Genomic DNA, 16,867 nt, shown 5'->3' with positions numbered 1-16,867 from the left:
ATACAGACTGGGAGCATCTCAACGTAAGCTTTGTGGTGACCATTAGGCGGCTCAGAGGAAAAGTGACATTTTTCACGTGTTCTCGACTTGCAGTGGATGCTGGCCGCCTTTGGCAAAGTCGACACGACTTGGTGTTGTGATTCTGTTTTCCTCGGGAAGTTCTGGGGCCTTGTCCAGGGTTACGGAGACCTATGGTCATGCCCCCTGGTGCTATTTCCAGAGCCGGGAACGGCATGGCACCGAGGCAGTGGCCTCGAGGGCTGTCGCGGGGCGTGGTTCTCAGCGGACAGGGCCCTCTTCCCTCCGGGTCACTGGGAGGTGCGGAGTTTGGAGACCTGTGATTTGGGCTGGAAAAGCTGCTCTGGAAATCGGCGTCATCATCAGCAGGAAGATTTGTCGATGACCAGACTCTGGGGTATGGTTCCCCCTCCCGCCTCCCCCCACCCCCCACCCAGTTATCACAACTACATGGAACATGCCGGAGGATGTAGCCTGGCCAACTCAGCCCAGGGGCCTGGGCTGGGGACGGACAGAAGCAGGACAGGTGCCTAAGAGTTGTGTATGAGCGGAGTCTGTTTTCCCTTTGGAGAAGAGTAAGGGGCCGGGAAGGACAGACTGAGAGGACGGTTGATGAAAAGAACCAGGCACTGCAGGAGACGAGGGGTGGGGTGGGCAGACCAAGTATTAAACGGTGCAGAAATTCATATTCTGGTTCTATGGGAATCTAAGAACAAGAACGGATTTGTATTCTTGGAGAAGCACATACTAAAGAAGAAAACCCAGAGAAACCAAACGACTATGTACAGTATCATATAGCACGTGTCCATGGGAGCGGCTGGATCTGGGCTGGGTACCGGCTTCAGGTGGGGAGTTTTGGTTCTATTCGGAGAGAAGACTCGTAGAGGCTTTCTTCATCCATTACAAAAGATTGGTCCAGTAAATACTGGGTTACCTGAGAAAAGGAAAAGAGAAGAAGGAATGCAAGGTGATGCAATCTACACAATATACTAGGTGGTCACTGAGTGTCTCCCAGGAATCAGGCAGCATCACGGGGAGAGGGGCATCAGGCTTGCACATGAGGCAGAGATGCACTAAAAACAATGGGTCTCTTTTTTAATGTTTATGATTTTGCTTCTTTATTATTATTATTTTTTGGCTGCACTGCAAGGCATGCGGTATCTTAATTCGTCAACCAGGATTGAACCCATGTCCCCTGCATTGGAAGGTGGACTCTTAACCACTGGACCACCATTGAAGTCCCTGTTGTGTCTTAATACTATTTTTTAGTATTGTCTTAATTGTTTGTCTTCACAATAATAGAAAATCACGTATGGTCAAAATTACAGTTGACCGCCATTCCTATGTGTTAGAAGACATATTTTGCTGCTGCTGCTGCTAAGTCGCTTCGGTCGTGTCCGACTCTGTGTGACCCCATAGACGGCAGCCCAACAGGCTCCTCTGTCCCTGGGATTCTCCAGGCAAGAACACTGGAGTGGGTTGCCATTTCCTTCTCCAATGCATGAAAGTGAAAAGTGAAAGGGAAGTCGCTCAGTCGTTTCCGACTCTTAGCGACCTCATGGTCTGCAGCCTACCAGGCTCCTCCGTCCATGAGATTCTCCAGGCAAGAGAAGACATATTTTAGGCTCATATAAAAAAAATCGTCTATATCTATGGGACTTGCCTGGTGGTCCAGTGGCTAAGACTTCACACCCCCAGTGCAAGGGGCTGGGGTTCCATCCCGGTTGGGGAACTAGATCCCTACATGCTGCAACTAAAAGTCCAAGTGCTGCTGCTAAAGACCCGTCATGGTGCAACAAAGACCTGGTGCAGCCAAATAAATAGATATTTCAAAATATAATCATCTCTATCTATGGGCTTCCCTGGTGGCTCAGCTGGTAAAGGATCCGCCTGCAATGTGGGAGACCTGGGAAGATCCCCTGGAGAAGGGAATGGCTATCCACTCCAGTATTCTGGCCTGGAGAATTCCATGGACTCATGGGCTCTCAAAGAGTTGGACATGAATGAGCAACTTTCACATTCACATCTGTATCTATATATCTAAAATGTCAATTGTAGCATCTAGGCTGTGGATGTATGGGTGTTCACAGTTCCTTCATGCGTGTGTGCTCAGTTGCTTCAGTTGTGTCTGACTCTTTGTGACCCTATGGACTGTAGTCCACCAGGCTCCTCTGTCCATGGGATTCTGTAGGCAAGAATACTGGAATGGGTTACCATTTCCTACTCCAGAGACAGTTCTTTCAGTATTTCCATATGTTGGAAAAATGTTCTTTAACATCGGGATTGTGTAGCATGAGAGAGAATCCCCCAGGAGCCAACCGTGGAAGCTGAGGCTGTGTAAGAAAGGAGGCTCCCTGTTCTTCCCCTCACGAGGCTCACTCCAGGGCAAAATCTCAGACTGGAAAATCAGGAAGAGTCACCACATGGATTAAACTATTCTCCTTCCTCCACGTGCCCCACTTTACCCAGCTCCCGAGTGCTTTGCTGGACTCCTGTGTGTTAAATGTACGACGAGAGAGCAGAGCCCACATCTCACAGTCAGACCCCCACCCTTCATAAAGAATCTCTCCAAGGCTCAGTGGTGGCTCAGATGGTAAAGAATCTGTCTGCAACATGGGAGATCTGGGTTCCAGCCCTGGGTCAGAAAGATCCCCTGGAGAAGAGAATGGCAACCCACTCCAGTATTCTTGCCTGGAGAATTCCATGGATAGAGTAGCCTGGCAGGCTACAGTCCATGGGGTCACAAAGAGTCGGACAGGACTGAGCAACTAAACACTTTCACGTTTCCAAGGTTCAGTGACTTGTCAGTTGTTTGGAGCTGAAGGTTCATGCTTTTCCACAGACACTTAGATCAGGAGGAAGAAAACAATTACATTTCTTAGTATGTAATTGGGAACCTTCTGATAGCTGCTGGAGAAAAATCAAGTCCTGTGAGCTTCTTTGCTAGTTGACCCTCTGCTACTGTGAGAGACAGATCTGGCTGTCTAGGATGCTGACCATTAGTCACCAATGAAAAGGTTACTGTGTCTGAATAATGGCTCTCAATCAGCACCTCCAGGAAGATGACCTCAGATTTCACATTTAGACGAACTCTGATAAAGACGCGGCAATCTTACAGCTATGGGAAGTAGACCAGACTTTTTTTTTTTTCTGTCTTTTAAAAAATTACTTATTTTTATTTCTTGGCCATGCCATGTAGCATGTGGGATCTTAGTAGCCCAACCAGGGATTGAACCCATGCCTCCTGAAGTAGAAGGGCAGAGTCTTAACCATTGGACCACCAGGGAAGTCCCAGGACCAGACTTTTATAGGGGAAGCCTGGTGGGCTGCCGTCTATGGGGTCGCACAGAGTCGGACACGATTGAAGTGACTTAGCAGCAGCAGCAGTAGCTTCATACAGACAGTTCTTTGTAGAGCACAAAATCTCAACCCTCCAAACACTCTGGAAATCAGCAGACTGGTCAGTTTTCTCCATCATGAGCATTTGTTTCCCTAAGAGTGTTGCTTCTGTTGAGACTGGCAGCAAACACCACCACTGCAAAGTTGTTAACAGAAGGAGCCTGAAGGGCGTGCTTAGTATCCTTAAGTCTCTTCAGCTGTGTCCCACTTTTTGCCACCCATGGATTGTAGCCCGTCAGGCTTTTCTGTCCATGGGATTTCCCAGGCAAGAATACTGGAGTGGGCTGTCATTTCCTTCTCCAAGTCTAAAGGGCAGTAACATTTATTTGTGTTGCACCTTGGAGCTCAAGGGCAAGTTTAAGAAGGGGGCAAAGGCCTAATACAGTGCCTGGTACCTGGTATGTGCTCAATAAGCACTTGCCAAATGAAAGAATGAGTGAATGACAAGGAAAAAGCGGCACACTTGATTAAGGTTTCTCTTCTCCCTGTGGTAATCAGCTAAAGACAGTGAGTTCATGGAACCTGGCAGGAGACAGGGCAAGTTTATCATAAAAGAGTGCATGCATGTTCAGTCGTGTCCGACTCTTTGTGACCTCATGGACTGCAGCCCACCAGACTCCTCTGTCCATGGGATTTCCCAGGCAAGAAAACTGGATTGGGTTCCTCCTCCAGGGGATCTTCCCAACCCAGGGATTGAACCCAAATCTTTTACGTCTCCTGCATTGGCCGGCAGATTCTTTACCACTGAGCCATGTGGGAAGCCTCAAAGAAATATGTGCGTGTGTATGGTCTGCTAACAGAGTAAAAAAAAAACAAGTTTTGCTGTGCTTGCAAACACACACAAAGAATGAGTGATGCAATTGGCATTGGGAGGGGAACTTACTTGGAGGCTGGGGGAATTTCTGCTGGGTGCCCTTTCTAGTTGTGAATTTTGAAACTTGTGAGCATATCGAAAAGATGTGATAAACATGGCCTCTCTTGCCTCAGAGGAGACCAGGCATGATTCTAAGTCATCCTGTGGCAGGTAAAGATCAGACGGGAGCTATGGGATGATCACAAGCTCTGTCTGAAGGAGGGGGAACTTGTGGCGGGTCAGGGGACAGGACACAGGGAGGAGGGCTTCCTGGAAGAGTGGGGCCCAGGGAATTCAAGGCAGAAAATGTTTGGGTTTGGAGGGGAGGGGAAGAGGCAAGAAGAGGTGGGGGTGCCGCCATAGCACTCGTGAGAAATCAGAAGTGACTGCAAATGCTGCCAGCTCACCTTTGCTTGGTGCTCGATCTTGTAGGCAGTTTGTTGAAACTGGCGGATCTCTCGGATGATATGGGATATCTGTGGGAAGGAAGGAGAGTTTTAAATATTTATTTTAACCTATACTTATTATTTATTTGGCTGAGACATGTCTTAGTTGCCACATGTGGGATCTAGTTCCCTGACCAGGAATCAAACCTATGTCTTGCATTGGGAGCATGGAGTCTTAGCTACTGGGCCACCAGAGAAGTCCCAGGAAGGTGAGTTTTAGAAACAATTTGCTCTTAGTATCACCCCTGGACCCCCTCCCCCTGCAGAACAGAAGGGACATCAATAGCCATCAACTCAGCCTATTAATTTACCTCCTGGTAGATGCTACTGAAGCATCATGATGTTCCTTATAGCAGCAACCTGCTTCAAAGGCTGATCCTTGGTAAGAATCGATAAATCTATAGGTTATAAGGAGTAACACAGACTATCTGTCCTCCTCTGACTTATTTCACCAAGCTCAATATCCTCGAGGTCCATCCACGTTCCTGCAAATGGCAGAACCTCAATTTATTTATTTATTGAAGTGTAGGTGATGCACATTATTATATGTTACAGGTGCACAATACAGTGATTTACAATTTTTAAAGGTTATACTCCATTTGTAGTTATTATAAAATACTGGTTACATTCCCTGTATTGTACAATATATACTTATAGCTTATTTTATACATAACATTTTGTACCTCTTAGCACTTCATTCTTTTTTAGGGCTGAATAATATTTCAGTGTGTGTGTGTGTGTGCATGTGTATATATACATATACACATCACATCTTCTTTTGGAGAAGGAAATGGTAACCCACTCCAGAATTCTTGAAAATTCTATGGACAGAGGAAGCTGGTGGGCTATATAGTCCATGTGGTCACAAGAGGCAGAAACGACTTAGCGATTAAACCACCACCACCACCACCACATCTTCTTTATCCATTCATATATAAAAAAATCTATAAAAAACACTGAATCATTATGTCATATACATGAAACTATCACAGTATTATAAATCCCTATACTTCAATAAAAAGATGAATATTCTGAAATGTAAAACATATATTCAGTCAGATTACACTAAAGATGATGACAATTATTTTAAAAACTCACAGGTAATATAGTAAGAGAAAATTACCAATCATTTTCTTTGAGTAGTGAAAATAAATGAGTGATTTTGTTGCTAAAAAAAAAATCCTGATGACCCTGATGCTCGGAAAGATTGAGGGCAGGAAGAGAAGGGGGTGGCAGAGGATGAGATGGTTAGATAGCAGCACTGTCTCAATGGACTTGAGTTTGAGTGAACTCCAGGAGATGGTAAAGGACAGGGAAGCCTGGTGTGCTGCAGTCCATGGGGTCATAAAGAGTCAGACATGACTTATGGACTGAAAAACAACAAAAATTACAGTATGTGACTGAGCGAGAAAGACATCACTTGATCAGTGGTGCCAGCTTATACAACATCCTAAAACAGCTCCCCTCAACTCCAGCAACAGCTAAAGGCCACTTTCCATGTGCCCACGGTGTGCAAGACCACACAAAGTCTCCCCGTCCTGCCACTAGGGCAGTGCTGCCAACTTGCCCTTGACAGAGAAATCTTACCAATTAAACAAAACCTTAGGAGGAAGCCCAGGACACAGAACCAATACAAATAGAGGCTCCCTGGCTGGAGACAACAGGGGAGAAGGATGGGTATAAACAAGGCTCCCTGCTGGAAGGGGGTCTTCATCTCCCCTCCCAGGTCCTAGATTTCTCTGGGGAAATTGGAAACCTACTTGCTTAGAAATGATTCGGCTGTGGCCACATAAAGCAAGGGCTTATCTAGGACTTCCCTCATGGTCTCAGTGGTTAAGAATCCGCCTGTCAATGCAGGGGACACAGGTTTGATCCTTGGTCTGGAAAGATCCCACATGCCTCGGGGCAAATATGCCCATGCACCACAACTACTGAGCCTGTGCTTAGAGCCTGTGAGCTGCAACTCCTGAAGCCCGTGTGCCTGAGAACCTGTGCTCTGCAACAAGAGAAGCCGCTGCAATGACACCGCAACTAGAGAAAACCCATGTGTAGCAATGAAGACCCAACACAGTCAAAAATAAAGAAAATAAAGTTAAAAAAAAAAAAAGCAAGTGCTTATCTGAATAACACTGGATGGGCTTGGAATAAAGATCCACCTTTTAGAGTCAGACAGAGCCCCAGACCCAGTTCTGCCCTTTACTTAGGGGTGATTTGGGGCTGGTCCTGGATCTCTCCCAGCCTCAGCTTGCTCCCTGTAAGGTGGACAACCCCACTCCTCAGCCTGTAGGCGTTAGAGGAGGGAATGGAGGTACAGGGGCTCAGAGCAGGCCAGTGCTAATCGCTACTTAAGGGGGTGACTGTTCTTACAGGAGGAGCTGGGCTCAGGCTCCCCCCAGTCGGCCAGTCCTGGAGGCAGAGCTCTGGTGGGCCCGGGCTCGGGTTTTGATGTCCCCCTGCCCCTGCCCCCTCTGCTGCGGGGAACTCACCATTCTCATCTTGGAGAAGTTGACCAGGCCGTCCTCCGTGTAGTTGGGCGTACCCTCTTCGATGAAGGCCAGGTCAGTGAGGTACATCCCCAGGTAAGGGACACAGGGTGGGTCGCAACTTTGAAGCAAACGGCATTGACAGAGGTTTTTCACTTAAAACGCTGGCGCCTCTCCCAAGAACAGACACACCCCTTGGGTTGTTCGCTTTGCTGAACGGAAAGGGGTTTCTATTTGCCAAGAGTTAACAGTAGCACGTGGGCCTGAATCGCCAGCTGGGCGAGAGGGTCAGTCCTCTGGATGGTGGAGGTGACATGGTGCCAGCTGGGGCTTCTCAGTGGACCATCCCCTCCCACGCCAAGCCAGAAGGTGCCCCTCTACCTGGCTGCTCCCCCTCCCAGAGTCCTGGGGCTTGGCCGCCAGCCCCCACCGGGCTCTCCTTTCCTTTCCGTCTCTCCCCTGAAACTTTCCATTGCAATCTCATCCCAGAATCATGTCCTGAGGGTGCCTTGTAGTGCCACCCCCATTCCCACCAGTCACCCCCAGACACTCTCTCCCCGAGATGTCTCTGCCTTTGTTTCTCGCCCCACCGGGACCTCTGCCCACCCAGGCACTGAGCTACCAGCACAGAAAGCCCTGCTCTCTGAGACCACCGTCCTGGATTTGGTCTGGGTCGGGGTTGGTAGCCTTTGTCGGGGATGGGCCAGGCCTCTCTGATCTGTGGCTCTGAAGCAGGGGTTCCAGTCACTGGTCCTTCACACCCTGTCTGGTGCCTCTTATAGGGTGCTGGGTCTGGGGATGATGCTGTGACGGCTCTGGTGGTCACTCTGCCCCGGGAGAGCTCCTTACTGCTCCCTCGAGGGACTCCCCACAAAGTGCTCTATCGACTCCTCTCAGCTCAGCACACAGCCGCAGCGATCCTCCTTGCTACCCATCTCACCTCTGTCTCCTGGTGGCAACTCTGCCTCTCCAGAGGGGATCAAGACAGGGAGGATGGTAGAGCAAGGATAGAAACCTGGTCTCAGTCCCCTGTCTGCTTGCTGTGTGACCCTGAGCCATATCTTTCCCTCTAGTCCTCAGGCTCCCCTTGTACAATAGAGCTCATGTTAGCTGAGACAATTCTAGGTGATTTGAGAGTTGATTTTAGGTGATGCTCAGACACTGTTTAAATAAATTGATTCATATGATGATAAACATTTGATTTTCACCCCCACCACCCAGCAGCATGAGTGTCAGCATCATGGTTTTGACACTTCCTAACATTTGCCATTTTCCTCACTCATTTTTTCTTTTTTGAACAAATAGTAACAGGACTCACTAAGGATCAGAGCCTTGGCATACATCAGGATCTGGTAAGAATTTAATAACATTGTTTTGTTTTCACTGTATTTATTTTTTATGGTAACCATATATATTTATGGCAAATATGCTGGTTTCCCATTTGCTGTCATGATAGTTTTTCTTCTTTAAATAAAGAAAATAAATTTAAATACTTATTTCTGGGAAACAGTTAATTTAAAGGAGACTATTAAGTACATGCAAATACAGCTGACACATGGGTATGACAAAGTCTTAAAGGAGGTGGATTTTTGGAGTTTGAGAAATAGTGGAGAGGAGAAATACTATTTGAACTGTCAGTCTTGACTCTTTCATGGATGTTAAAATCAATTTGGTGAGCATTGATCAGATTTTTTAAAAAAAAGTTTTAATGTCAATGTATGGCAAAACCAATACAGAATTGTAAAGTAAAATAAAAAATAAATAAATTTTTAAAAAAAGTTTTAAAAAAGAGAGAATAGGGAAATATCTGAGTTCATTGCATGGTCTAAAATTGCTTTGAGACATTTTTGTCCCTGTTAGGCATATATGCGTTTGTATACAGGGTAACACTGTCAAATATAATTTTATTTTTTTCTTTACTGCACGTTGTAAAAAAGGAAAAAAAAAAAAAAAAAGCAAGAATCATGCTGTCACCGGCAGACCTCTCTGAGTCCTTCCAGCCATTAATAGTTCATGATTGTTATCAGGTGGGCCAAAAAGTTTGTTCCAATTTTTAACATCTTATGGAAAAACCAGAATCATCTTTTTGGCCAGCCCAATACATGCCTGGTTTTCCATCAAACTCCAAATCTGAAGCACAGGCTGGTGGATCTGATGTAGAAAAGAGTTCAAAGGTCTTAGAAGCCACTCTGGGGCTGGAGGGCTGACTGGTGGGTTCTGGGGGTGCCCCACTCCTCCTGCCCTTGGTGGGCACCAGGCAGCCTGGAGAGCTTGGAGGACCTCTTATCTCGGACAGAGGCAGAGGGAAGGCCGAGTGACTGCTCGCTGACTGTGAATGACTGAAAGAAGCAGGATGTTTCTGAATGCCTCATGGGGTACTGACCACCCAGACCAGTGAAAAAATATCTGGGGTCCTAGGGCCACTCAGTGATTTCCCTGAATGATTTACTGGGGATTATGATCCAGGTGTGGAAAGATGATGGGTGGGCAATTTAGTCACTTGCATGTGGCACCACCAGTCCCGGACTCTATTCTTGTTCATCACCTACATAGTGAGGGGCTTTAGGGAACAGCACACTTCATTCAGTCATGTACACACACACACATACACACACACATACACCCCAGAGTCCAGAGCCATGTGGGAAATATATGGTGTTGTCAGAGTGGCTAGAGTAAGGGGCGGTGGGGGCAGAAAAGGCTGGAGGAGGGCCCGCAAAGGGCAGTACTGTGTGGACACAGACCGTGCTGAGCATCTGAGTGTACAGGGAAGTACAGTGGGGGCTTAGTGTGGGTAAAACACCCGATGTGTGGCTAGCTCTGAACTCTCCACGTGGGCATCTGGCCTGTTGGGTGGGGTTCAGCCTTGCCTTGCATCAGGGCCTGGCCAACAAGGCTGTTATGGACAGAGGCAGAGCCCTCACATGTCTGTACCTGACGTTCTAGGGAGCAGAAAGAAAGTGCCCACCCCCCAGTCTAAAAGCTGCTTCTGGTTTCCCAGGCAGCACCTAAACATGCATGCCAACACCTGGTGACTCCTGGCACCTGGATCTTATCTATGATCATTTGGGTCCCCCAAGCCTGGTGTTTCTGCCAAGAAATTCCTGATGATGTCAAAGGGGATGAAAGAAGTGAGCTGGCATCAGGGACTGAAAGTAAGATGCAGCTGCCTGATGAGGTTCTCCACCGAACCCCAGGAAAGGGGTGGTGACAAGCAGGGGTCACCTGCTGCTTTGCCCCTCCAACCCCACCCCTGGCTGTGGGCTGGACTGCCCTCTCTTACAAGCTCTGGTCTGGGATCTCCTCTCTTTCTTCGGGAGGGGATGAGGGCCACCAGGGGCTGGGCTAGAATCCCTGGGGTCAGCACCAACAGTTCTGGTATGTGGTGCAGGGAAATCAGGTCCTCAGATTTTGGGGAAATTTTTTTTTTGGTAGTGGATTGGGAGTGGGGTGGGGCTCAGAATCCAACGTTGGTTTTTGCCATGTGGATTCTACCTGCTCTGTAGTTTCATGAGCAAGAGACTAGGCTTCGCTCTGTGGCCACAGGCTGAAAATAAAGATGCAAACAGATATTTGCTCTTGTTGGAGCCCCTGAAACTCCAGGACTGTGGATACATCACATCCACGTAGATAGATGGATGTCCACACCATAGGAGGTTGTATGGGGTGGCCTGATGCTCGGCCAGCAGACTTGCTCCCCCAGAGCTGTTCCCATCTTCCACTTAGGGGAATAGAGGGGAAGGGCTGTGACACGAGCAGAGAGAGCCTGGCTCCTGCATGCCCTCCACTGGGATCCTATTCAAACTAAAGACAGACATGCCAGTGAGCAAGCATCTGCTGGGTTAAGATGACACAGATGGGCAAAGCTGGAACTGGCCCCTCAAGAGCTTGTGACCAAATTTTACAGCAAAATGTTGTTGAGTGGAGCTGTGGGCAGCTTCTGGTCACTCAGTAGATGATAGGAGGGGACAGTCTTGTGGGTTTCACCAGGGTGTGGTTTGAGGAAGGAGAAGGGGGAGATCACATCCATGTGGGGGCATCAGGGCAGCGGACTGACGGGGTGCACACAGCAAGCCTTGTAGCTGGCCCAGGAGATATTTAAGAGAGTAGCTGGGGACAGGAGGTAGGATTTGGGGGTGCACTCTTGGCTGGTAAAGCTAAAAGGCCATGTGCTAGCCTGGGTGCTGCATAAGGCTGCATATTATGATGATAGACTAAAAAGGACACCCGGGACATGAGAACAGGTCTGAGGACCCATGGACCCACACAGTGAGGCCCATCATGAGCTCCTTGTCTGGGCAACTCACCAACTATGCCCACCTACCACTTCATGCCCTCTGACCTCTGCCCCGCACCTGGTGACATGACCCCCAAGTCTTCACATACTGCTGCTTTATGCGTAAATCTTGGTGCTTCCGGAGTAAAGGGGGATAAACCCATGTCCCAATCTGTCCTTCCCCTGCCTGGCCTGGCCTGCATCTCCGTAAGGCAGGAACCTGGTTTGCATAAAGGTCTCAGCGGCCAGAACGCCTGAAGGCCACCTGTGCCCTGCATGGCTGGGTGAAGAGGCGTCTAGGAGAGGCACTTACACAAGCCCACGGGGAACCTGAAAGAGGGGAGACAGTCAGGATGGGGACGCAGACAGAATGGGGACCACGGAGGCGGTGAGGCCGTGGCGGCGCTGGGCGAGGAAGCCATGTGAAGGAGGCGGATGGAGCAGCACCTGGGGGCGGACGGACGGACGGACGGACGGACAGGTTGGTGAATGCGGGGGCAGCTCCCCACAAGCACAGTCCACGGGGGCTCGCAGAGCCCGGGCGGAGGAGACACGGCCGGACAGCACAGATGGGTGGAACATCTGTCTGAGGACACAAACAAAGTGGAGATGATGGTCAAGGCGATGGGACACAGAGCTAGCACGAGGGACACACCAGGGAAGACAGGAGAGAAATGAGAAAGGTGGACGGGGCTGGCAGGGAGGGGGCGTGGGGTGCTGAAGTCACCAGAGGGGCTGGAGGTGTGAAGGGTTCCATCCCCAGGTGCTGGGGGCTTTAGTGGGCCTGGTGTGGGCAGTGGTCATGGGGTCCCTCTTGGAAAGGAGGGGAGGTGCTCCCAGGCTCCACTGGAGCCATGGCCCTGGGGTCTCCCAGGCACTGGGAGGTCCAGCAAGTGGCCACCTAGGAACAGAGAGCAAGGGCAAGGGCCAGCCCAATAGGCCATGTGCTCGAGTGCCCGAGAGGAACACGGAGGCAGAGACTAGTGGAGGAACCCCAAGTGAGCATCTAACGAGAGTGACAGCAAACCCATGTTTCAGGTGAATGTGCAGCCTCGGCATGTGACAAGGGGCTGAGTCACTGCTGCCCGAGGACAGCTGGCCTGGCCTCTCAGGCAAACCGCAGGGCACTGGCTTGGGTCAAGGCCCGGCTCTATCACCATTTCCCCCAATCCTTGGGCCAGCCACTAGCCCCTCAGTGTCCTCGTTTGGAGAAACATCATGGGAGATTTTGTCTCACTATGTGGTTCTCAGTGGGGGCAGTTGTGCCTCCCTGAGGGTATCTGGCCATGGCTGGAGACCTTCCTGGCCCTCATAACTCGGGGGGGGGGGTGGGTGGGGACGGGGCACTGGTCCCATGCGTAGAGGCCAGGGATGTTTGCATTCCTTCATGCACAGGACAGCCCTCACCACAAAAGCTGTCCTGGTCTAGGGACTTCCTTGGTGGTCGAGTGGTTCAGACTCCACACTTCCACTGCAGGTGCTGTGGATCTGATCCCTGGTCAGGGAACTAATATTCCACATGCCCCAAGACTGGGGAAAAAAAGTAAAAGAACCTGCCTGTCAATGCAGGAGATGCGGGTTTAGTACCTGGGTCGGGAAGATCCCCTGGAGAAAGAAATGGAAACCCAGTATTCTTGCCTGGGAAATCTCACGAACAGAGGAGACTAGTGGGCTACAGTCCACGGGCTCAAAAAGAGTCAGACATGCCTGAGCGACTTAAAAACAACAAAAGGACAAGAGGACCGAGGCTGAGAAGGTTCACCTCCTGGGCAGTGTTAACGGGGCCAGGGAAGTCACCGACTTTGCAAACTGTAAAGTGTCAATTACTGGTAAAATCGTATTTGTTTGATTCCAAGATGCCATTATCTGTAAAATGCACTCTTGTTTTGATGACTAATTATCAAGTACAAAAAGGAAATGCAATCATATGAAATAAACGCATTGACTATGAGATGTAGCCTGACATCAGAAACAGTAAAATATAAAATAAAATATGCATTTTGGAATCAAGGAATCTGGCACCTCTATAATTGCCATCACACCTACCACACTTCTCAAGACTATTCCTGTGTCTCTCTCTGGAAATGCCCCAACACCATGAATTTTCTTTGGGAGATGATGGAGGACAAAGCTGACCTGCCCTGGGGGTCTGGGGATGCGTAGGGATTGGTCTTGTGGGCAGACAGATGGACAGACAAACAGACAGGCCTCCTGCTCCGGCCAGGTGAGGAACATGAACGTCTCTGCAATGCAGTTCTATGATTTAAAAAAGAATGGTGACAAAATGACACACAACTTACTTTTTCAGAGCTTCTCTCAGATTCTTAAATCTGCCCTCTGATGACACAAGCTTTTGGAGCTTGTCAATCAAAGCTTTAGTCTGGAAGGAATTAGAAGCATTTACTAGCACACAGCACAGGTCAAAGCCCGCAGCTCTGGCCCACACTCCGGGGCCTTGTTCCATCTTGAGATGGGGCAGGTGGGTTCGGGGACTTCCTGGGTCTAGCAACTTGACCCTGAACTTGTGAGGAGGTGGACAAAGATCTTTGCTTTGTGTGCCCATGCTCATACATCTTTCAGAAACTGTGGGTGGGGCCAGGAGGGTCCAAGTGCTGGGGTCCTGAGACCTGGGCTGTTGGGAATGATGTGATGGGTAACTCCAGAGAGCTGGACCCAGAACAGGGCATCACTGATGTTTCACCATCATGGCCTTTCTCATCACTGTACCCAAAGGATGCAACCATCTCCTCACACCTTCACTTTTATATATCAGGGACACCACCCAAATTTAACAGGCTTCCCAGGAGGCACTAGTGGTAAAGAACCTGCCTGCCAATGCAGGAGACGTAAGAAACTTGGGTTCGATCCCCGGGTAGGGAAGATCCCCTGGAGAAGGGCATGGCAACCCACTCCAGTATTCTTGCCTGGAGAATCCCATGGACAGAGGAGCCTGGTGGGCTACAGTCTACAGGGTTGCAAAGAGTCAGACGAGTGAAATTTCTTAGCACGTGGATTTAAGAATTAAGGAAAAAAAAAAAAGATGGTGAATAAACTTATCATCAAAGAAAAGACCTTGATGGAAAAGAATAAAGTCCGCAGCAGAGGGTCCTCTCTGCCAAACGACCAAGGCAGGCCCCACCCACACATTAGGTGGAGCCACTCAGGTGGCTGGTGTTTGTCTTAAGGGTCCAGGTGGGTGCTGCGGAGCGTGTCCTGGGTTGAGCCTGGCTTTGTGCTTCTTCCCCCACTTGACCTGGGGAAAGTCCCTCACTTCAGAGCTCCTCAGCGCCCTCATTTATAAAACGATGAGATGAGTAGTGACTTCCTTTCCAGCACCAAGCCTCAAGATCCAGAACATGGTTGAGAAATTGGGCCAGAGACCTGCCATGCACCATAGGATTAATTTTTATATAAGAAACCTACCCACAGAAAACAACACGCCAAGTCTTCATTTGGATGGAAGAAGAGATCAGTGTGTGCTCTTCAAGGAGAGAGAATGGCAAAACACAGTCCCTCCATGCTGGTCCCTCCATGTCATTTAGAAATGTGGTCACCTGGTTTGGACCTACCCTGCTCAAAGCAAAAATGTATTCTGGGTCTGATGAAAGAGACACATGCTTCCTAGCATAGGAAGAAGCCCCACCAGGCCAAGGGTGGATGATTCTGCTTTCAAGATGGCTGTTCTCAGATGCCCAGGCCAAACTCCACCCCAGGCTCCCAGCTACCCTCCTCCACTTGGCCTCTTTCCAGAGATGTGCCCTCGCTTCCTCTTCTTTCCCCTCCACCTGCAAAGAAATGAGATGCTGCAGTTGAGGCCAGATGTGGGGACTGAGGGTCAGAGCCCTTGGTGGGCTCTGTTGCCTCCATACTCAATACATCCATAGGCAAGTTCACACTCAGTGTGCATCCAGAAAATGGAAGAGTGGGTCCAGATGTTCCTTAAGGGCAATGCTCATTCAGATAGTCCAGAATTGTGGGTGACACAGCAGTTACACACTCACATAGCTCCAGGTGAGGCATCACCATGCTCGTTTTCATTCTTTTTCAGTTGCTAAGTTGTGTCTGACTCTTTGCAACCCCATGGACTGTAGCATGCCAGGCTCCTGTGTCCTCCACTATCTCCTGGAGTTTCTCATGTCCATTGAGTCATTGATGCTACCTGATCATCTCATCCTCTGCTGCCCACTTCTCCTGCCCTCAATCTCTCCCAGCATCAGAGGCTTCTCCAATTAGTGAGCTCTTCACATCAGGTGGCCAAAGTATTGGAACTTCAGCTTCAGCATCAGTCCTTCCAATGAATATTCAGGGTTGATTTCCTTTAGGATTGACTGGTTTGATCTCTTTGCTGTCCAAGGGACTCTCAAGAGTCTTCTCCAGCACCACAATTTGAAAGCATCAATTTTATGGTGCTCAGCCTTTTTTTGGTGCTGGTGGTAAAGAACGCACCTGTCAATGCAGGGGATGTAAGAGATGCAGGTTTGATCCCTGGGTTGGGAAGATCCCTTGGAGGAGGGCATGGCAACACACTCCAGAATTCTTGCCTGAAGAATTTCATGGACATAGGAGCCTGGTGGGCTACAGTCCATGGGTCTCAAAGAGTCGGACACGATTAAGCACACACACACACTGGCTGGCCCTAGGTCTTGAATGACATCCTGGAGGCAGGCCAGATCACACACCTTGCCCTCTAACTGCCCTCAAGTTGCACTCTCCTAAGAGAATGGAAGACTTCAGGATGGTCTAGGCAATTCCCTCCCTACTCTATGACAAGGGTGATGTAGAGAATGAAGCCAAAAAATTCCCAAACCCCCAGTGGGATGGGAAAACAAAACCTGGTCAGAGGGCCTCTGGAAAAGATGACATCATTCTGATGGAACAGGACAGAAGAAGAAAGATGCTGACCTGAAATGGGTCACTCGGACTCTGCCCATAGCCATGTTTGAACCTTGACAGACTGAACAGCCTGGGTGACCCGCAGGTTCTACAGTAGCCTTGCTCAACCTCAGACTCCAAGAATTCATGAGGTCGTGTGCCACATGTGGGCAGATGTGGCCTGCTGCCCTCAGCTCCTGCACTGCCAGCCCCTGTGCTTCCACTCGCAAGAGAGGCATCTTCCAGCTTTTGTCCTGTGCCCGGCATCCCTGTGTGCTAAGAAGCAAGTGGCCCAGCCTCACTGGGTGTGGTGTGGATGGTAGGGGTGCTCTGCAGTCCTGCTGTCATCTGGAGCTGGACTGACTGGTTGGCAGTGGAAAGGCAGCAGAGATATCCCAGGATGCCCTGAGTCTGGCTGTTTATCCAAAGAGGAGGGATTTATGGACCTGCTGCCTCCCTGAGGCATGGAATCATGAGCTGTCATTGGCATGAGAAGAGTAGTGAGGAGCGGGTGATGAAC

General features: G+C 49.4%; 1 protein-coding gene across 1 annotated transcript in view; it reads right to left on the bottom strand.

Annotated features, from left to right (window-relative positions):
• Window positions 1-443: 443 nt before the first annotated feature.
• RASGRF1 (Ras protein specific guanine nucleotide releasing factor 1) overlaps window positions 444-16,867 on the bottom strand; it is a 101,092-nt gene continuing 84,668 nt past the window's right edge. The window contains exons 24-27 of the mRNA XM_040257441.1: window positions 13,776-13,855; window positions 7,203-7,320; window positions 4,678-4,746; window positions 444-952 (exon numbers count right to left, since the gene is read on the bottom strand). Of these exons, the coding sequence (XP_040113375.1) occupies window positions 860-952; window positions 4,678-4,746; window positions 7,203-7,320; window positions 13,776-13,855 (360 nt within the window). The 3' untranslated portion in view covers window positions 444-859. The remainder of the gene's footprint in view (window positions 953-4,677; window positions 4,747-7,202; window positions 7,321-13,775; window positions 13,856-16,867) is intronic.

This window comes from Oryx dammah, unplaced genomic scaffold (genome assembly GCF_014754425.2).
Source record: "Oryx dammah isolate SB20612 unplaced genomic scaffold, SCBI_Odam_1.1 HiC_scaffold_16, whole genome shotgun sequence".
NCBI classification, from domain to species: Eukaryota; Metazoa; Chordata; class Mammalia; order Artiodactyla; family Bovidae; genus Oryx; species Oryx dammah.
The sequence above is the reverse complement of the archived record's forward strand: the minus strand, read 5'-3'. Positions and strand labels throughout refer to the sequence as shown.